This window comes from Carya illinoinensis, chromosome 10 (genome assembly GCF_018687715.1).
Source record: "Carya illinoinensis cultivar Pawnee chromosome 10, C.illinoinensisPawnee_v1, whole genome shotgun sequence".
NCBI lineage: Eukaryota > Viridiplantae > Streptophyta > Magnoliopsida > Fagales > Juglandaceae > Carya > Carya illinoinensis.
In genome coordinates, this window is record NC_056761.1 from 1,108,895 (window position 1) to 1,129,499 (window position 20,605).

General features: G+C 33.7%; 2 protein-coding genes across 2 annotated transcripts; both read left to right on the forward strand.

Moving 5' to 3' along the window:
• The first annotated feature begins 1,737 nt into the window (after positions 1–1,737).
• Positions 1,738–6,509, forward strand: LOC122279997 (beta-fructofuranosidase, insoluble isoenzyme 1-like). The gene is made up of 7 exons (XM_043090934.1): positions 1,738–2,092; positions 4,020–4,028; positions 4,256–5,109; positions 5,222–5,380; positions 5,494–5,732; positions 5,862–5,952; positions 6,068–6,509. Exons 1-7 carry the CDS (start codon positions 1,909–1,911, stop codon positions 6,245–6,247), a joined length of 1,716 nt encoding a protein of 571 aa, XP_042946868.1. The 5' UTR covers positions 1,738–1,908; the 3' UTR covers positions 6,248–6,509.
• A 9,169-nt stretch (positions 6,510–15,678) lies between these two features.
• LOC122278066 (1-aminocyclopropane-1-carboxylate oxidase homolog 4-like) lies at positions 15,679–18,631 on the forward strand. The gene is made up of 2 exons (XM_043088148.1): positions 15,679–16,607; positions 18,087–18,631. The coding sequence occupies exons 1-2, from the start codon at positions 15,768–15,770 to the stop codon at positions 18,345–18,347; spliced, it is 1,101 nt and encodes a 366-aa protein (XP_042944082.1). The 5' UTR covers positions 15,679–15,767; the 3' UTR covers positions 18,348–18,631.
• Positions 18,632–20,605: the final 1,974 nt, after the last annotated feature.

The following is a 20,605-nucleotide window of genomic DNA, read 5'->3' on the forward strand; positions in this document are numbered from 1 at the left end:
CCGTAATGTGTGACATAAAAAAACAAAAAAAAAATACCTTTGTTAAGTTTGTCGATTTGCCGTGACATTGGGTCTTTAATCTCAGTAGTCGAGAGATAAAATAATGGAAAAGGATAGACATGACTCTCTTTTACTATCTTTATACAATTATTATGTTTTAAGATTCGGTTTGACTGTATAAAATTTTTATTTTAAATTTTAAATTTTTATTTTATCATTATAATTTTTTTAAATTATCATGTAAAATATATAACTAATTTAATTTTTTTTAACTTTTTCAAAATTTAAAATAATAATAATATTTAATTTTTTATCTCAAAATTCTTACTTCTGACTTAAAAGAGATGTGTTTTGATAAAATAATTTATAAATGTAACATCATTTTCTAAATATATATTCATTTAAAATATGATTTTTTTAAAGTAGTTACATAAAAAGATTGTACGTATATTCTTACTCTTCTTTTGTGTGGTTCTCTCTTCTCGAAAATAGCAATACCAAATCTATAGAAAAGCCACGAATTTACGTGTGGATAAGACTGTGGTGCAGCAGTAACGTTAATTTGGGCTCAACAACCAGTAAGAAAACTGCTTGGACACGAAAATGTATTTAATTGAGATTCAATTACATTAATAAAATAAGATGAAATATTTTAAATAGTAATAAATAAAATATAATAAATAATTTAATTTTTTTTAATTTTAATATTATATTAAAATTAAAAAAAATAAATTATTTATTATATTTTATATGAAAATTTTAAAAAATTATAATAATAAATTGAGATAAAATTTTTGATTTTATGTAACGAATCCGGCCCTCATTGTATCATTAATCATTCTCCTCATGGTTGGTTGAAGCGGAATATATAATATAATAAGATGCTCGTTCCTAAGATCTTGGGTTAATTCAAATGTGAAGAATTATGTGTCATTCGTCTAGTATCGATCTTCATATGGTACTTCATGCAGATCAAGAGTCGGACTGCAGTGTAGGATGATGATCTGAGCAGCAAAACCAATACTTTTCATTGATAATTAATTGTACATGCACGGGGAATTAAACTCCATGGCTGATGATGGCTACCCCCACCGACCAAAAAAAAAAAAAAAAAAGAAAAAAAGAAAAAGAAAATCCGATATAACTGGTGGTTGGAGAAATATTGGGGATAAAATCTTATCCAGACAATGGTTGGGAGTAAAATCTTTATCCGAACTGTAAATCTACTATCAATCCCTAAAAACGGGGTGGCCTGCAGGTTACTGAATCGATTAGGATATTTATGAAAATAGCCTCCATTAATATCCCACAATAACCCAAAAAAAGAAAAACACTTATTAAAAGGAAAACGCAATTCAGTCTAAAATAGAGAGAAAAAGAAAACTGAAAACCATTAATTAATTAATGAAAGTAGCATTCTCCTCATTTAAGACTCCATAATTACTTGTATATCTGGAATTTTCCTTTATATATTTATTTTTTGAAATCTGTAATTGTTTTGTTTTGTTGGTAGTATCAAAATGAAATATTTTGGTTGCATTTGTTATTATAATTCCTATTATTAATAGTAATGGATAAACCTCGGTGGCCGCCAGCCTTTTAATTTTTAGGGTATGCTAGAAACCAGATCAACACCCCAGAAAAGAAGGAGAGAAGTTAAGGAACTGCCTCCTGGTTAATTTTAATGTTTATCCTTTGTAATTCTAATTATTTTTTTAGACGATTCTCTCTCTCTCTCTCTCTCTCTCTCTCTCTCTCTCTCTGTGAGAGGTGTTTGTGTATTCATATGCTCACTTCCACTATATATATGCACCCTGCATCTCTATTCTCTCGTACAAATTATATTCTATCCCAAGGCTTCTCAAATTATAAGCTTTCCTTTGTGCTTCTTCTTTTTGGCGTTTGTTAATGGACGCCTCAAAGTTTCTTTCGTGTTTTTTATTAGTTTGCTTTCTTTGTATGGTTTGCAACAATGGTTTTGTCAAAGCGTCCCACAAGGTTCACCCAGAGTTGCAGTCTATGAATGCCGTTGAGGTTAAACAACTTCATAGAACTGGGTTCCATTTTCAGCCTCCTAAGCATTGGATCAACGGTATGTTTTTTCCCAGTAGTACCCTAGAAAGAAACTACTACGCACGCACGCACAAACTTCTCTATTTTTTATTTACTTCTTCAATTCCTTTCCTGATCTGCATGTTGCGATATTGCCTAAACTTCTTGCTGTTCCTTTCTTTCTCACGGTTTTTTCCCCATGCATGCATTTGGATTATCGTAACTTCACAAATTAATAAGCTTTTGAATTTGCTCATGAATTGAATTTCAGTGATTTTTTCAAATTAAGTTAGCTTATGGGATGGCGAGATTTTCGTATTTGATCTCTATCTGCATAAACGTACGTTTGAATTTTCCGGACTCTTTATTAGGGACAGCGTATATATAGAAGATATACCCTGCATCACATATATCGAATATCTCTTGATGTAAATGTATATCATGTTCTTAAATATGATACCAAGGTTATGCAGAAATTTTTACGATATTTTTAATTTTAATAAGATATATATTGAAATACTTTTATATTTAACATAAATTATTTTAAAATTTAATAAAAACTATGCGATCGATCGACATGATGATCAGCCTATATAATATATGTAGGGGTGACTCAGTTTTTATAAATTAATATTAGTTTTGCAAAGAAAATGCATAATTGTCATACATTATTCTAGCTCTTTAATTTCTCCATTTTTTTAAAGAAATATATATATATATATATATATATATATATATATATATATATAATCAAAATTAATATATAGCTAGCGTGAGTGGTAGTACCTAAACATATTTCCATTTCTTGCAAAATAATTCATTGTTGAGTCAATTTAATTACTATATTTCATTGTATATAAAAATATTAATTTTTCATGCGTCTTAGCAACGTCCATCGATCTCAAATATTGTTTACAGATTATCAGACGGCTCTTTTAAATTAGAATGAAACATATTCGAGATTATGCTGTATTTTAACAAAGCTACATTCGTGTATCAAAAAAATTAACTATGCTGTATTTGGTCGTTTTGTGGTATGTTTTTTTGTTTTAATTTAGTGTTGGTTTTATTATAGGGAAAATTATATATGCTTGCATGGTTGCCCTCCAAATGTGCCCTTAATTAGTACATTTTGTTTTTTTAAATGTTTACAAAAATTACCATTAAGTGAATTTGTGTGTGTGGTTTTAATATTTTAAAAAAGAGTAATAATACATATAGTAGTAGAGTGTGCAAGCGTCTTGTAGTTGTTTTGAAAAAGAGGTTAATTTTTTTATCTAGATCTCCTATTTATTCATTTTTTTAAAAATGATTGTTTAGCACTTGCGCACTCACGACTACAATCATTTTTCTTTATACTAAAAAACACTTTTGAAGAGCACAATTAGAGGATCAGATGAACCTAGCATGATCACCAAGCTTCACTGTATTTCTCAACGTCTTGGGTCGTGCATGCGGGGATATAGTTCAAGTCTTTAATCAAAATCAAACCCACCTAAAGGGAGGTGGGAAACCCATATGGTATTGTTGGTGCTTTGTGGGGTTTGGTCGAAAGGCATCCCTTATGCTGAAAACACGTTTATAGCCTACTGGGGAAATATTGGTACAACATCTTCACATGCTAATAATGGTTATGCTGCTGTGAAGTAATTGCTGATACACACAAATTAAAAAATAAAAATAAAAGAATTGATAGGCCATTCGTTATCTGATTAAAGGAAAATTATTATTATTTTAAGATCATGGAAGTGCTGATCAATGACAAACACAAACCAATGCTTACTTAAATGGGTTTGGTTCCAAATGTGCATTAAAGGAAAATTACTAATTAATGTGCATTACCTTCTAATTTTGTATTGTTTACTTTAGCATTGAAAGCTACATTTACCTTTCACTTACTGGCCTAATTTGCTATTTTTTCTTTCACTCATGGTGTTGAAATCGGCAAAACAACAAACCAACAACAGATCCAAATGGTGAGTCCTTGGAACCCTAAACTGCTTACTTGTGGTCTCGGATGAAAAAATAAAATATTAGATTCTATAAAATTAAATTAAAAAATTGATGTGATTTAATAAAAAGTTTATATAAAATTATTTTGATTAATAACTTAAAATTAAATTAATTATAAATTTATTTTTATATAATTCATTCGTACTTGGTGAATCTGAACAAAAATTCTCTTTTGAATAAATGCAAACAGGGCCCATGTACTACAAAGGAATCTACCATCTTTTCTACCAGTACAACCCAAAAGGTGCAGTGTGGGGCAACATTGTGTGGGCCCATTCAGTATCAAAGGATATGATCAACTGGGAACCCTTAGATCCAGCCATCTACCCCACCAAGCCGTTCGATATAAATGGGTGTTGGTCTGGGTCTGCCACAATTCTCCCAGGAGAGAAGCCCATTATTCTCTACACTGGAATTGACCCTCAGAGCCGTCAGGTCCAAAATCAAGCTGTTCCAGCAGACTACTCCGACCCATATCTCCGTGAATGGGTAAAGCCCGATAACAACCCCATTATTGTTCCCGTTGAGGGAATGAATGCGAGCGCTTTCCGTGACCCAACGACAGCATGGTGGAGCAATGGCCATTGGAAGCTTGTCGTAGGCAGCAAGAGGAAGCATAGAGGGATGGCATATTTGTATAGGAGTAGGGACTTTGTGCATTGGGTTAAGGCTCAGCACCCTCTGCATTCATCAGCCAATACGGGCATGTGGGAATGCCCGGATTTTTATCCGGTCTCCTCGTCTGGGAAAAGTGGGTTGGAAACATCAGTTCTAGGGCAGAACGTAAAGCATGTGTTGAAGGTGAGTCTTGATCTTACCAGGTACGAGTACTATACACTTGGAACATACGATCATCGATCTGATAGGTATGTACCTGATAACACATCTGCCGATGGATGGAGTGGTCTAAGATATGACTACGGAAACTTTTATGCCTCAAAGACCTTCTTTGATGCCGGGAAGAACCGAAGGATTTTGTGGGGTTGGGCTAATGAATCGGATACGCCTAAAAACGATACTGCTAAAGGGTGGGCTGGAATTCAGGTAACAACAATAATAATGCTGGGTTCTATCAATATATATATGTTACTGCTTATCTCCCAATTGCTGATAAATAGTACTAGAAAATGTGATATTTCAACTGGACTTGTTTCAGCTTATTCCGAGGACGGTGTGGCTTGACACTTCTGGGAAGCAATTGTTACAATGGCCTATTGCAGAATTGGAAACTCTTAGAGGGGATAAAGTTCAGATAAGCAATCAACAGATCAAACAGGGAGATCACTTTGAGATCAAAGGAATTACTGCTGCTCAGGTTTGCTTATTACGGAAGATACAATTTTTTTTATTTTTTTTTACATGGTGAATGATATATATTAAAATATTTCCGACTAACGGATTTGTTTTTAAAATAATTTACCAACACAGGCCGATGTTGATGTAACCTTCCGGCTGTCAAGCTTGGATACGGCCGAACAATTTGATCCTAGCTGGGTTGACGCACAAGCACTATGTGGCCAAAAGGGCTCAACAGTTCAAGGCGGGATTGGTCCATTTGGGTTGTTGACACTAGCTTCAGAAAATCTAGAAGAATATACTCCTGTCTTCTTTAGAGTTTTCAAAGCTACAGAGGGGCATGTAGTTCTCATGTGCTCTGATGCAAGAAGGTTTGTCATGATTAATTAGTTTAATAATTACCTAATTTTCTAGATTGATATAAGTTTCTATACTGTTTTCCCCTGATCTCGTCACCCTTTTGACTTGGTTTTGATTTGCCTTGTCATATATATATGCAGCTCCTCTTTGAGACGTGAGGTATATAAACCATCATTTGCAGGATTCGTAAACGTGGATTTAGCAGACGGGAAGCTCTCTCTTAGGAGTTTGGTGAGCTCCCTAAACACGCATGACACGCGCACACACGCATGTATATTATAATATGTATCGTATATATCCCCCCTCTCTCTCTAAATGTCTAAATTGTTGATGTTTTATTGCACAGATTGATCATTCCGTCGTGGAAAGTTTTGGAGCAGGAGGGAAAACGTGCATCACATCAAGGGTTTATCCCACACTGGCAGTCTTCCAAGACGCTCACTTGTACGCATTTAACAACGGGTTGGAGACTGTCACAGTAGAGAATCTAAATGCATGGAGCATGAAAAGCGCTCAAATAGGCTAAAGGGAGAGAATGATAAAGAGGTGACAAAGAATAGTGTGAGCGGGTTAGAAGCGCATGGGAAAAGAATAAATATTCAATTATCAGGTCCTTGATTAGGTTTTAGGTGGGTTATATATAGATCCATGCCAATTTTGTGGATCATGTCGTTAGTTTTATGTAGCGACAATGCAATTGGTGTGTAATTTGCTGAGAAACTACTCTTGAACGACTGGGTGCATGATGCAGATCATTAGATCGGTATATATCATATTTGGTTCTCCAATTTCTTTTTGGCTCTGGTCAAATTTTATCAATTTCAGGCCCTCCTCTCCCGACCGATATATGAAAATGAGTCTTTTATTTATAAATTGATTAGGTATGAAAAAACCGACACTACCGGTATTATTTCGGTTAAAATTGAAACTTAACCGACATGTTTTTTAGAGGATGATGCCGACAAAAACCGGCCGAATAAGAGGTACAAAATTAGCCGGCGTAGTTTCGATAGATTACGATTGGTTCATCAGTGTTCCCATCGAATTTCCCTTTAGAATCCCATCGAAACATTTCACAACAACATCATCTACTTTCCCAAACACCAGAAAAATCATTACAAAAATGAGAAAAATTAAAATTGAAATCATACCCAAGAGCGAGAGGGACAACAATAGGGCTGAATCGCTAACCCAAAGTGTCAAAACATCGTAGTTTCGTATATAAAACCAAACATCATCGTTTCATATTAAGGTTTTTTCATCAAAAAACAAAATTATAAAATGATGCCGTTTAATTCACTTAAGTGAAACGAACGTTGGTTTACATAATATATATATATATATATACAAGATCTTGGGCCATACATGAACATATACTATAAAAAAATAAAAAAAAAATAAATAGATTTTTGTGACTAATTTATTATAATAAAAAAATTATTCACAATTAAAATTAATTATAAGTAATCTTTTTGTTATAATAAATTAATTTTAAAAATCTATTTTTCTTATAGTGATATGGGTACTATTCCAAGCTTAATTTTCTTCTTATAAGGTCTTTGTAGCTTGCAAACAGTCCCCTTCGAATGCAATCTTTGATAATCTCAGATCCAATGTTAGTTGGACAGCACAAGTGCTCCATATGAATGCGCTGGAAGGGGTCCAGGAAACATCTTTTCTTACCTACGTGATAGATAGAAAGAAGGGTAGAGGTGGCATTATAATATAGAAAATAATAGAATTATTACTTCACTACAATCTATTTATTACTTTTTTAATATTTAATTTTTTTTTAATTTTTATTTTATTTAATAATTAAAGAAGCGAGTATAAATAAAATTATGTACTAATTTATATATTAATATTAATTTTTTTATATTTAAATTTTAAATTAATATTATTTTTAATAAAATTTATTTTTTAACTAATCATATTAAATTAATATACATGTTAATACATACTTACGTTTACAATTAAATTTTTTCTATATTATAAACTCCAGTTAATGTGGTGTGGAATATGAGATATGTCAGTGTCAGGTTGTTGATCCCAATACTGTTTTAATTAAAATGTGTATGGTAGGGATCATTGGATTTCTCCCGTCCACACTGCCCCCTGGCCGTCTTCCCATCAGACATCAATCAATGGAACAGGTGGCGCTATCAAATGGAGACTTTAAATGTGGAAAGTCTAAATATGGTGGGCCTATTAGTTGAAATTGGGAATTACATTGCACCCACCTCTTTCGCTCTCATCTATCGTCTTCTTATGTATGTGTTTATAATATTTGATAATTATCATCGGTGCCAAATAATATCATTTGACTGATGTGTTTTTATTAAATTCGATCACCTTACAATCTTGATTAATTTTATAAGATTCTTTCTTTCGATTATTTTTCATCAAATAGAATTAATTAATGGATTCTCTTTTTATAAGTTATTCGTTTCGATCAATAACCATGTATTATCTTTGCAATCCACCAAAGATAATCTCTACATTAAATAAAGTTATCAAAAGATCTCCCGACAAAATATAAAGCATGAAACTAATCCTGCCGCCAACCTTATCTTCAGAAGAAAAAGTTAAAGAGGTGCATTATTTTTCAGTTTTTTAAAATAATGCATGTTGACGTTCTATTATCTCTTCTATTTTTTTTTTAAAAAATTATTTATTTATAAAAAGATTTAAAAATAATAGAACGTCAACATGCATTATTTTAAAAAACTTAAGCTCTCACAACCACTGTTTACTCCTAATCATCTCGATAATCTTTTGTTAAAATCACAAACAACTTCACCACTACATCTAAATCTTAATCATTCTTCGGATCTTATTAAAAAAAAATGATACACATAATTTTTTTCAAAATGTTTTTTTATGTAATTCTATTTTAAATAAGATATGATTTTATAAAATAACCAATAAAAATAGCATCGCTTTCTATAAAAATACTTTCAATTTAAAATAATATATAAAGAATTATAAAAAAATTTATACTTGCATCATTGCTCATAAAAATAATCCCTAACTGTACTTGCTTAGCCTAAAAAATCATGTCAGTCTTCTACCTCAAATATCTTAAAATAAAGATCAGCCTTATTTGAGAGAATAAAATATAATTTACATCTTTTAGAAAATGAGAAAAGAAAATTAGGAGAACCTAACTAACTATATATAAATATACAAGGAGGAGGAATTGCATATAAAGTTCTAATACTGTTCAATACTAACCCCGGTAGTGGGTCTTCAAATCATTATTGTATTTCTATAGATCATCACAATAATATATAAGGATGAAGGTTGTAACAGCCCGCTAGAAATTCAATTGTGAAATTTCTATTAACTTTAGGAATCTCGTGAAAAATCCATAAGTTTTTACGAATCCATTAATCGTATAGGTTTTTGTCTAACTACATAGTTAGTGTTATTATTTACTATGGTATCAGAAGTGTATTTTTGATTATTGGAGATAGTTAGAAGTGTCAAAATGTATTATGGTTTGTGCCATTAGACTCGGAGGGTTATTTAAAGTCTTATGGCGCAATAACATTTTTTCATATTTTCGGACAAAACGTCTGTTCAAAACTGTAGATATTATTGGATAAAAAGAAATATCTTGAGGTAATTTTCGTGAATATTATTGGGTAAAAATATTTTGAGTTGATTTTTATAGATATTATTAGATAAAAATATCTTAAGTTGATTTTTGTAGATATTATTGGATAGAATATTATGAGATAATCTTTTATAGATATTTTGGGTAGGAGAAAATCACACTTAACTCTCAACTCCAGCCTTATCACCTCCCTTATCTCGTCCATAAATGTGTCCAGCCAGCACCCATGAACTTATCTTCAATTACTCCTTCTAATAAAAGATTATCAAACACTCTCTCTCGGACAGATTTTAGGAGATCTTTTGCATGCCCATTTCGAAGCTGTTGTAAGTGTTTTATCATAAAGTCTCCTTCATATAAGTTGTTCCCTTTTGAGTCTAGTTTACATGGATATCTTATTTGCCCCATTTGAAGATCATTTGGTTAGTCAAATATTATGTAAACTATAGAAAGGTCATTCTGGGAGATAAACTGGAGAATATGTTATAGTTTGGAGTTTTTGACCAAGCTAATGGATAGATATTGGTCCGAAATTTTTATGGAGTATTGTTAACATGTATATGTGACTATTGGTTGAGGATTTTTGCATGATTAAAGGTTTTGATGAAAGATGTTCTTAGATTTAGAAACTTAGAAACTGGAAGAGGAAAAACAGTTTCTGTTTTGAGAAAGTTTAACTCTTTGGTGGTCTAAACCTATTCTAATGACTTTGATAATTTTATTGGAGGATCCTAAACATCTTATATACATGTTATATTATTATTTGGAAGATATTTGATATTAGTTTCAAAGATATGAAATTTTATGCAAAGAGATATTCAAATAAGTCAAAGTGTGGATATTCTTGGCTAAATTTATGTTTTGGTTAATTTCTAACCATATGATCTTGAATTAGAAGCTTATATATGTTTTAGGACATCTTTTTAAACCATGTGATGGTTTGGTTTGAAGATCATATATTTATAAGTCATAGATCAAGAGATTTATCAAAACTAGTTGAGGGAAAAGTTTATATTTTTGGACTAAGTGTAAAACCAAAAACTCCAAATGTTATTTTGTGATTTTGGTGACTTTAGTTTGATGATTTAAAGCATGGTTGATGTTAGGATGATATTATGAATATGTTAGAAGTAAGATTTGATTTTTTTGAAATTCTTGGAGATGTTTTGATTTAAGGTCAAAACTTGTGATTCAAGTGCTTGGATCTTTTTACAAAAGAGTTTGGTGTTGATTATTAGCTTTTTCTAAATGGATGTTTTAAGTATGGTTTTGAACTTAGGATTGGAAGATGTTTGTTGCAAAATTTTGGTTTAAGCATGAGTTTTGAAGTTGGAAGGAATTGCAACAAAAATAAAGGGAAATGGCCTATGGATGTTTCGACCATAGTGTGTTCTTCATAGTTGTGTTTTGTTTTAAATTTTTCTGAGTTGATATTTAAGTTTAGGACAAGATTTACATGAGGAATGTAAATTTTGGAAACTTTTGGAGTTAGTATGCAAAATCCTTAAGTTATGCGTAAAACGGTCATTTTCCCACGTGTAGAGAGTAAAATAAAAATTTTACTCTTTAAGTTAGTATTTTCCATATTTTAAATTATTAGTGATTTAGTTCTAACTTTTAGAATCACTAATTACAGTTCCTCGTGATCGCACTTGAAGTTTTATAAGAAACGCGGAGATCGAGGTAAGTTAGCTTTTAACTTACTAGCAGTCTACTATGTATGTGTGCTAAGTAAAAGAATTACAGTGTATGTATGTATGTTATCATATATGTCATGCCATGCCAAGTTATCATGTAATTGTCTATTATACAGAATTTATTCTGTCATCAATTTTTATCTGTTACACAATATATTCTGTCATGTATTACTATACATTACAAATATGTCATGCTAAATATGTTGTTTGTTATATGTTATGCCATGTTACGAAATGTTACTATATCAAGTTGGTTATGTATTTCAAATTATGTTCAAGTCACGTTATGTTACGTCAGGGCTTCAGTCCTTTCATATTCCAGTCACGTTTCATCTTGAGTATATTCAGTTTATGTAGAATACATGGGGCCACAACAACTGTGGAGTATGTATTTAACTGCATAGTGATGTATAGAATACATGGGGCCACAACAACTGTGGAGTATGTATTTACACATAGAATACATGGGGCCACAACAACTGTGGAGTATGTATTTTTAATAATAAGTCAAGTTTGTGTAGAATACATGGGGCCACAACAACTGTGGAGTATGTATTTACACGTAGAATACATGGGGCCACAACAACTGTGGAGTATGTATTTTTCATGTTAATTCAAGTTTCAGAGCAAGTTCATGCTAAGTCAAGTTTCAGATCAAGTTCATGTCAAGTCAAGTTCAGTTCATGATTCAATTTAAGCTATGTCAATTATGCTATGTTGTACGCTAAGTTATGCTTTAATTACTTATAAATTTGATTATGCATTTATGCTTTTACTGTCATACATGCATCATTAGTCTGTATGGAAGTTTTTTGTTAACTTGCTGAGATTTGTAATCAAATCTCACTGTGGTAGTCCCAACTACCATTCCCCCCGAATGGTAGATCTTGTTACAGGACCTGAAGGAGGATCAGGAGCTGACCAACTAGACACAGTCGACTGAACGACGGTGCGTCGTTAATGTTAATATAGTAGTTAAATTACTACTTGTACGATGAAGTTGCATCTCCAGTACTTTTGGATCATAACTATTTTGGAATAGTGCTGTGATCTTAGTTATTCAATGGATCTTTATGTATGAAGTATGTTTTAAGTATTGGGATATTTTCAGTTTGGTGCATAGTATTGCTAAAGAAAAAAAAAAATTATCCGCTGCGAATATTGCATAATGTTAGATGCATGTTAGGATTATTGCATCTTATATGTCATGAACGGGGGCAGGTAACCTTGTGTTGCATGTCTCGACGCTTCAAATGTCCGTCCGATCCCAAACGGAATTTGGGGGCGTCACAAAGGTGAAAAACGTTCAAGGCTTTAATGCACATGATACGGGTTAAACACACATACACACAGCTCTCCTTTCCATTTCATCGTCGCCCCTTTGACCGCCCGGTACGCCGCCGTCCAGAGGCTGTGTTATACACCACCCTCACCATTCTCTTCCCCTCCTAGTAGAGATCATCCCCACCAATTTTCAGAGCCATCGGACCAGCCGTTAGCCGCCACGAGCCCCTGGAAGTCACGGCACCTGCCTGTTTTTTCTCCCCTGTCGCCAGTTGCTTTCGCAGCCCAGAACCGCCGCCGTCCGGAGGCTGTGTTATACACCACCCCCACCATTCTCTTCCCCTCCTACCATAGATCATCCCCACCAATTTTCAGAGCCATCGGACCAGCCGTTAGCCGCCACGAGCCCCTGGAAGTCACGGCACCTGCCTGTTTTTTCTCCTTTCCATTTCATCGTCGCCCCTTTGACCGCCCGGTACGCCGCCGTCCGGAGGCTGTGTTATACACCACCCCCACCATTCTCTTCCCCTCCTACCAAAGATCATCCCCACCAATTTTCAGAGCCATCGGACCAGCCGTTAGCCGCCACGAGCCCCTGGAAGTCACGGCACCTGCCTGTTTTTTCTCCCCTGTCGCCGGTTGCTTTCGCAGCCCAGAACCGCCGCTGTCCGGAGGCTGTGTTATACACCACCCCCACCATTCTCTTCCCATCCTACCAGAGATCATCTCCACCAATTTTCAAAGCCATCGGACCAGCCGTTAGCCGCCACGAGCCCCTGGAAGTCAAGACACCTGCCTGTTTTTTCTCCCCTGTCGCCGGTTGCTTTCGCAGCCCAGAACCGCCGCCGTCCAGAGGCTATGTTATACACCACCCCCACCATTCTCTTCCCCTCCTACCAGAGATCATCCCCACCAATTTTTAGAGCCATCGGACCAGCCGTTAGCCGCCACGAGCCCCTGGAAGTCACGGCACCTGCCTGTTTTTTCTCCCCTGTCGCCGGTTGCTTTCGCAGCCCAGAACCGCCGCTCTCCGGCGGCGTGGTCTACACCACCCACCCAGTTTTCTTCCCCTCTCACCGGTGAAGATCCCCACCAAGTTTCACCTCCATCCGAGCCACCGTTAGCCACCACGAGCTCCTCCAAGCCATACGGTTTTTCATCGATTTCGGCGCCGTCGCACCACCTCCGGCCACCATCTCTTCACAGCTTCTTCCCCTATCTCTTGCCGACCAAAACCGGTGGGGTGGAGTGGATCTTGAAGCTTTGACAGAGAGCTGGGTTCGTGAGCTTCAGAGAGAGAGAGAGAGAGATATGAGAGAAGAGAGAGACAAAGAGAAGAAGAATCGAGAAAAATAGAAAAGTAGGAAGAAAAATATAAAGCAGCCAACCTTCTGACACAGTTACTAAAGACCAAAAAATCTTTATATAAACGGACACAAAGGAAGAAAATAAAAGGTTAAAAAAGTAACTATGCAATAAAAATGGAAGGAAAAAATGGAACGCAACAATTCACTGCTCATTCCTGTAGAAGCGCGATAGACGCTTATTATTATAGATAGATATATATATTATATCCATTGTTCTGGAATTGAATCGGCTGATGTCGATTTTATCAAATTTATACTATCGGTCGACCAGTTTTCTATTAGTTTGGCCGATTTAAGACTTTAGCGGTTGGTTCTTATCAGCAACAGTTCATCTTGTCGATTTCTGTACAACTCTAAAATTGATACAAAAAGATAAATCTTTTGAATTTTGCTATACATAAGTAGGTATCTTAGCATACCATTTATAATAAAACTAATTATAATTTTAATAAAATTACCACACCAATTATATTTTAACATAATTAATGTAAAAACTTTCTATATATCATTATCCCCACACACTATATTTTTTTAAAATTAATTAAAATTTTCTATTCATTATTTATATACCAAATCTTTAATAAAAGAAAAAAATTAAAAAATATAACGCGAGTACGTAAAGATGACTAATCGAATTTTTCGTTTTGGTTACTTCAAAAGGGTCGAATTACAGTTTACACTTTCTTTTTAGGGAAAGCAAACTTTCTATTTAGGGAAATGCTTGAGCGTTCCGAAACATTTTTTCCATACTGTTTTTAATTTTTTCACTTTAATAATTAAGAAAATATTTTTAAATATTAAAAAATATTCAAAAAGTACATAAAAACAAAAGAAAAAAAAAACAAAAAAAAGATGTTTGTCGGGAACCTGATTTGAGTATGACTCGATGGCTAGTCACTCTTTTTTTTAGGAGTGCTAGCCACACCATACGGTGCGGAGTAGTCCCCTCTCCGCACCCCGCCTAGCATGGTGTCAGGGGTGGGACTTTCTCATCCGTCCCCTGCCCTGCTAAGCGGGGTGCGGAGCGGATACCTACTCCGCTTCATTTTCACTTTAATTATGAACTATATTTAATTATATTTAAAAATTATTTCTAGATCTAAAAGTGATAAAAAATATATTTTTAGATCTAAATTGTAAATTTAAATTTTGTAAATATGACTATAATTTAAAAATTATGTAGTTTTTAAATTTGCTAGTACATATTTTATGTAAGTTGTACTGTAGTAATTTTAAACTATATAATTTTTAAATTTACTAATGTATAATTTGTAAATAAGTCTAGTAAATTGTAATATATATTTATATATATATATAATTTGTAAAATATAAAGATATATTTATATTTATATATAAACATATATTTATGTTTTATGTATATATAATATATATATGTAGGGGGCGGGCCAGGGGAAATGCGGGGTAGGGTTGGCCCTTCCCGCCGCCCGGCCCCGCTAGGGGAACTAGATGCGGAACGGGAGCCCTCTCCTCTGCCTATGCGGGATGGTATTGCCCGCCCCACCATGTGAGATCAGGATAAACGGAAATAAAGTAGCGGGATGCAGGGCCATGTTGCCCACCCTACTTCTTTTTAAGAGAAGTGATGCACTGATGGCCGCCCAAAACATAAAATTAATGGGACAAATATCAAGTACTTATCCCCTAAAAAGGTTAGAAACAAGAATGGTAATAGTCTGCCGCCAGCTTTGACTTCTGCCGCCAGCTTTGACTTAAGGAAAATGATAAATTTACTTTTTATTAACATCTTGTGTATAATTATGTAATAAAATAATATTATTTTAAATTTTATTTTAATTTTTTTATTATTATTGGATGTGTTTAAATATAATAAAAAAATATTATTATATTTAAAATTATTTAAAAATTATGAATGGGTTGTTGGCCCATCATTAGCTTGTCTTAATAGTTCATAAGTCTCTCAATAAATATATATAATTATTATTATTATTATTTTCCTGAATATTTTGTCTCTCTACAAATAGTGTATCCCGGCCCAAACCAAAGCCGAGTGCCAATTAAGTTACACAAACCTAAATTTCTCATTTCTGAAACCCAACTATGGCAACCATGGCTACTGCAACCTCCAGCTACAACCGTATGAAGGAAGTGAAGGAATTTGATGAGTCCAAGATTGGGGTGAAGGGCCTTTCCGATTCAGGCATCACTTCCATTCCTCGGTTCTTCATACAACCTCCCGAAACCCTCTACGACCTCAAATCTTCCTCCACGTTGACCAACATCCCCATCATCGACCTTGCCGACGTGAGCTCCAGCGCTCTCCGACCGAAAATCGTCGAACAAGTCAAAGACGCCGCCAGAACCTGGGGTTTCTTCCAGGTGATCAACCATGGAGTGCCTGTGTCGGTGCTGGAGGAGACCATCAACGCCATAAAAGCGTTCCACGACCAACCCCACGAGGTCAAGGCCAAGTTCTACAAACGAGAAGAAGGCCAGGGGGTGATGTACGCGAGCAACAACGACTTGTACAGGGCCAAGGCAGCTGCCTGGCACGATTCGTTGCAAGCGTGGATGGGGGTGAGGAAGGCTAAGGTGGAGGATATACCAGAGATCTGTAGAAAGGAGGTAGTAGCATGGGATAAGAGTGCAACTGAGGTGGCGGAGACTGTGATGGAGTTACTGTCTGAAGGGTTGGGGTTGGAGGCTGGGAAGTTCAAGGAGTTGACGTTTTCAGATCAGAGGGCCTTTGTGGGACATTGTTATCCGTACTGCCCACAGCCGGAGCTGACGGTGGGGATAACGCCGCATTCGGATCCGGGGGTGGTGACGGTTCTGTCGCAGAACCATGTGCCTGGGTTGCAAGTGAAGCATGGTGAGGAGTGGGTGGACGTCAAGCCTGTGCCTGGAGGTTTGATTGTTAACGTTGGAGACTTTCTTCAGGTATACAGTAATAACTCCCACGTTCCTTCTTCTTCTTTTTCCAAATTCAATTCACATCATGATATTTTGAATATGAGAGACACTCGAGGAGAGAGAGGCCCTAGGAGGGAGAGAGCTTGATGATAGAGAGACCGAGGACGTGGCGGACCTACTTATGTCTAAGGGGGCCATGGCGCCCCCCCCCCCCCAAAAAAGTTTTTAAAAAATATATATATATATATATATATATATATATATATTTTTATAGGTAAAAGTTTTTAAAATATTTCAAGTATACTTTATATTTTATTTATAACTTTATAAATATAGCAAATAACCCCTCCAAAAAAATTTATCCCCATAAGTTCTTTAAAATGTTATAAAATCTCAATATATTTAGAAATATCTTTTTTCAATTTTTTTCTTATAGTTTTGAAATTTTATATAATTTCTATGTCTTATTTATTTTTAAGGATGTGATCTCACTAAAATTAAATTAAAATTAAGTTTAAGAAAAATAATAAAGTTATTATTATGGATTTTCAAGTTTTTTTGTTATACAATATTAAACTTCTTAATATGAAATTTAAAGTAAAAATATAAGAAAAATTATTTAATGTTGATAAATTACATGAAAAATTATTGAGAGATTTTATTATCTAGAATTTATAGAGTAAAAAAAAATAAATTATTTAATGTCTTAATTATAACATTATATGCTTAATATGATACGAAAATATCTAGATTTTGCACGAAACTTAATAAACTATCTTATAAACTAAAATTGAAGATGACCTTTTAAAAGATCATTTTAATTTTTGTGAAAAAAATAAATTTTAAATATTTTATTATAAAAATAATAATGAATTAATAGTATTTCATGAAATATTATCGTCAGAAATTGAAATATATATTAAATTGTATTTTTTATAATTTTATTTCTACGTATATGTTATAAATTATTGAAATCTAATTTTATATATAGTTATATATTATTATTTTTTAGTTTTTTTTTATTTTATATAAATGTCACACAGTAAAATTGACCCCTCCTCGTAAAAGTTCCAGTTCCACCACTGCCGAGGAGTGAGAGAGAGAGCTGATGAGTGAGAGAACTTTATGAGAGAGAGAGCTAATGAGAGAGAGGGAGGGAGATGAGGCATCTGACATTTAAATGAAATAAAAAATAAAATGTGTGTAGAGTGCAACGGAACAATTGCAGATGCCTAGCAAATCTTTCGTCAATATTGACCTCTTCACACTCATAAAAATATTATTAAAAAATAAATTATTTTTTAATAATAAATCTTTTCTTTTATAATTTTTTAAACACTGTAACTTGTATTCTTAAAACTTGGATTTAAATTATGTAATAATCATCTTCTCTCTCTTTTATTTATTAAATGGAAAATCACGTCAGTCGATCTAGCACTTTCTATATATATATATATGGACTAGAATTAATTCGATTTTGTGTTTTTTTTTTTTTTTTTTCCCAAGATAATCTCTAATGGAGAGTACCAAAGTGTACAGCATAGAGTGCTGGCTAATTCGTGTAAGGAAGCAAGAATCTCAATCGTCATTTTCTACAACCTGAATAAATGGAAGGGAGATGGCTATTATGGACCTCTACCGGAGCTGCTCTCACCGGAAAAGCCAGCTATATATCGGAACTTCACGATGCAGGAATTCCACGACAACTTTTATAGCAAGGCCATTGATAACAAGTCTCTGATACAGAAACTTGAAATTCAGAACTAGCATCGACTCCATCTGTACGTACGTACGTACTCTGCCATCATAAAAGTTGCTTTGTGTAGAATAATAGGGATTCTAAATAAAGGAATTATTAGTATATATCGTGTTTAATATTCTGTTGAACTTTAGCATTCTTAATGGTGCTACTCATGATGTACAATATAGCCGTTAATTTCGTAATTGTGTATACGATCGGAATTTAGAGTGGGTTCTTCGAAAGGCCCTGCCTTGTAGAGGTAACCGACATAAAAAAAAATTAAAAAATAAAAAATATAGTGGTTTCCTAATTGTGAGCTGTTTGTGTTCAAGCTTGGCGGTGGCGTTTTTTATTGACAAACAGAATTTCTTATGGCCGCTTAAAAAAAAGTTGCTTGGGCGACCCGGAAAACCTGATGGACATTCTAGTCAAAAGGTGATGGCTTTATCTTCTAGAATTGTTACCATTTTTATGCAAGTTTAGTTGAGAAGTTTACAGAATCATCCTATATTCCAATGGTTTTGCTGTACCTTTCTCTCTCTGTTTGGGTGCAAGCTAGCTTAAAAATCACATCAAGACTAGAACGCATATATATATATATATATATATATATATATATCTGGTAAAGACAATTGGGGAAAGATCATCACGATCATGTAATAAACAACATACTGCATGGATATCTTGGTTGGGATATCACAATCAGATGCGTTGGACATGATAGTCGTCCAGACTCCATAGTTTACTTCTTTGGCCTCAACTGCAAGAAATACAGTGTGTTACAATCCAGTTGACAACAATAGTTTTAACACGTCAAAGATTAAAATCCTAACCTGATTGCTATGACCACGCTTGGGTGCAGCCGAGCATAACTTCTGCCGTATTAAAAAATAAAAAAGATAATGCTTAGTTTAGGAAAATCATATAGCAATCCAAATGGTAAAAATATGGATAAATCAAACAAATGCTCTGTACAAACGTCACAACCGATACAAAACATAATAAGATCTAATTGATCTTCCTCAAACAGAGATTACAATTATTTTGTGGATTATTATTTTTATTTTTTTATTTTTATAGATAATCAAGAAATTTTATTTAAAACACAAATACACAGTTTGTATACATGAGAACATGAGAATAACCTTATTAGAGTTTACAACCAAAATAAGAAGACCATAGACATTATTTAGCTCATTCCAAACAATAACCCATGCCCATAAGAACAAAGTTTTAAAAAAGGAAGTTTTAAGAGCATTGGCATTAGATTAGCTAAATGTCTTTTCATCTTTAAAATATGAAGAATATCATCACATTTGCTCCACATTGAATTAGTTAAGCTGTTTTCATCCCAAATATGAGTTACAATAAATCTATTCTTCTTTTCAAATATGAAGTGTTCTGTAGTAAGTCTAAATCTATTTTTTATTATATTTTTGCCCCCATCCCACGGCTCTTTTTTTTCCTCTCTCCCGCATTCTCCTTTCGCACATAGGCCTTCTTTGCTGCAATGTCTTTACCCTACAGTTACTTGTTTCTTGAGCTTTTGCTTTGAGATTGGAAATCCTGCTAGAGCATGGCTCATTCCCTCTTTCTCTCTGTGTATTTTTTCATCTGGGTTCATTTTTTCTTTCCTCTTTTGCTCTTGATTTAATCACTCATCTCTTCCGCTGATGCCCTAAACTAGAGATTCATCCTTAACACTGGATAAGGTGTTGTGTTTTCTTTCTTTGATCGAAGTGGTTTGTGGTTTGACTTATGTTCATTTTCCTCATATCTACTGTTGTCCACTCCTTTTATTCCTATAACTGGGTGTTCCCTTGCACAGCCGACTACTTGTGTGAAAAACTTGTGTCTTGATAATACAAGGATGGGGGGTGGTGTGTGTCCTTTTCCATGGAAATACACATATAAAGGTTAAACGCACTCCGTATGTTTGATAAAAATCTCAACACACGTTGAATAAAATATTAACAATTCTCAGTATGAATTAAAAGACAAACAATATTATAGATTATTATATGTTATTTTGTTATATTTTGAGATTATTATATTATAGATATTAGGTTTTTATGGATTGTACATATGAGATTTTATTATCTATGTACATATGAGATTATGATATTATAGATTGTTGGATTGTGAAAATGAAAATAAATATGATTATTGTAGGCTATAGGAAAATAAAATAAAAAATTAATTAAAAAATAAAAATTAATTAAAGAAATATAAATAATAATATTTTATTATAAAAAATTCTATACATCATACTATTATCCCACTT

What these genes read in the sequence shown, in the direction of transcription:
- LOC122279997 (XM_043090934.1), top strand. Translation starts at nt 1,909, where the DNA reads ATGGACGCCTCAAAGTTTCTTTCGTGTTTTTTATTAGTTTGCTTTCTT. An exon ending in AAGGGTGGGCTGGAATTCAG is followed by an intron (nt 5,110 to 5,221) that starts GTAACAACAATA and finishes GACTTGTTTCAG; the next exon opens with CTTATTCCGAGGACGGTGTG. An exon ending in AAGGAATTACTGCTGCTCAG is followed by an intron (nt 5,381 to 5,493) that starts GTTTGCTTATTA and finishes TTACCAACACAG; the next exon opens with GCCGATGTTGATGTAACCTT.
- LOC122278066 (XM_043088148.1), top strand. Translation starts at nt 15,768, where the DNA reads ATGGCAACCATGGCTACTGCAACCTCCAGCTACAACCGTATGAAGGAA. An exon ending in ACGTTGGAGACTTTCTTCAG is followed by an intron (nt 16,608 to 18,086) that starts GTATACAGTAAT and finishes TTTTTTCCCAAG; the next exon opens with ATAATCTCTAATGGAGAGTA.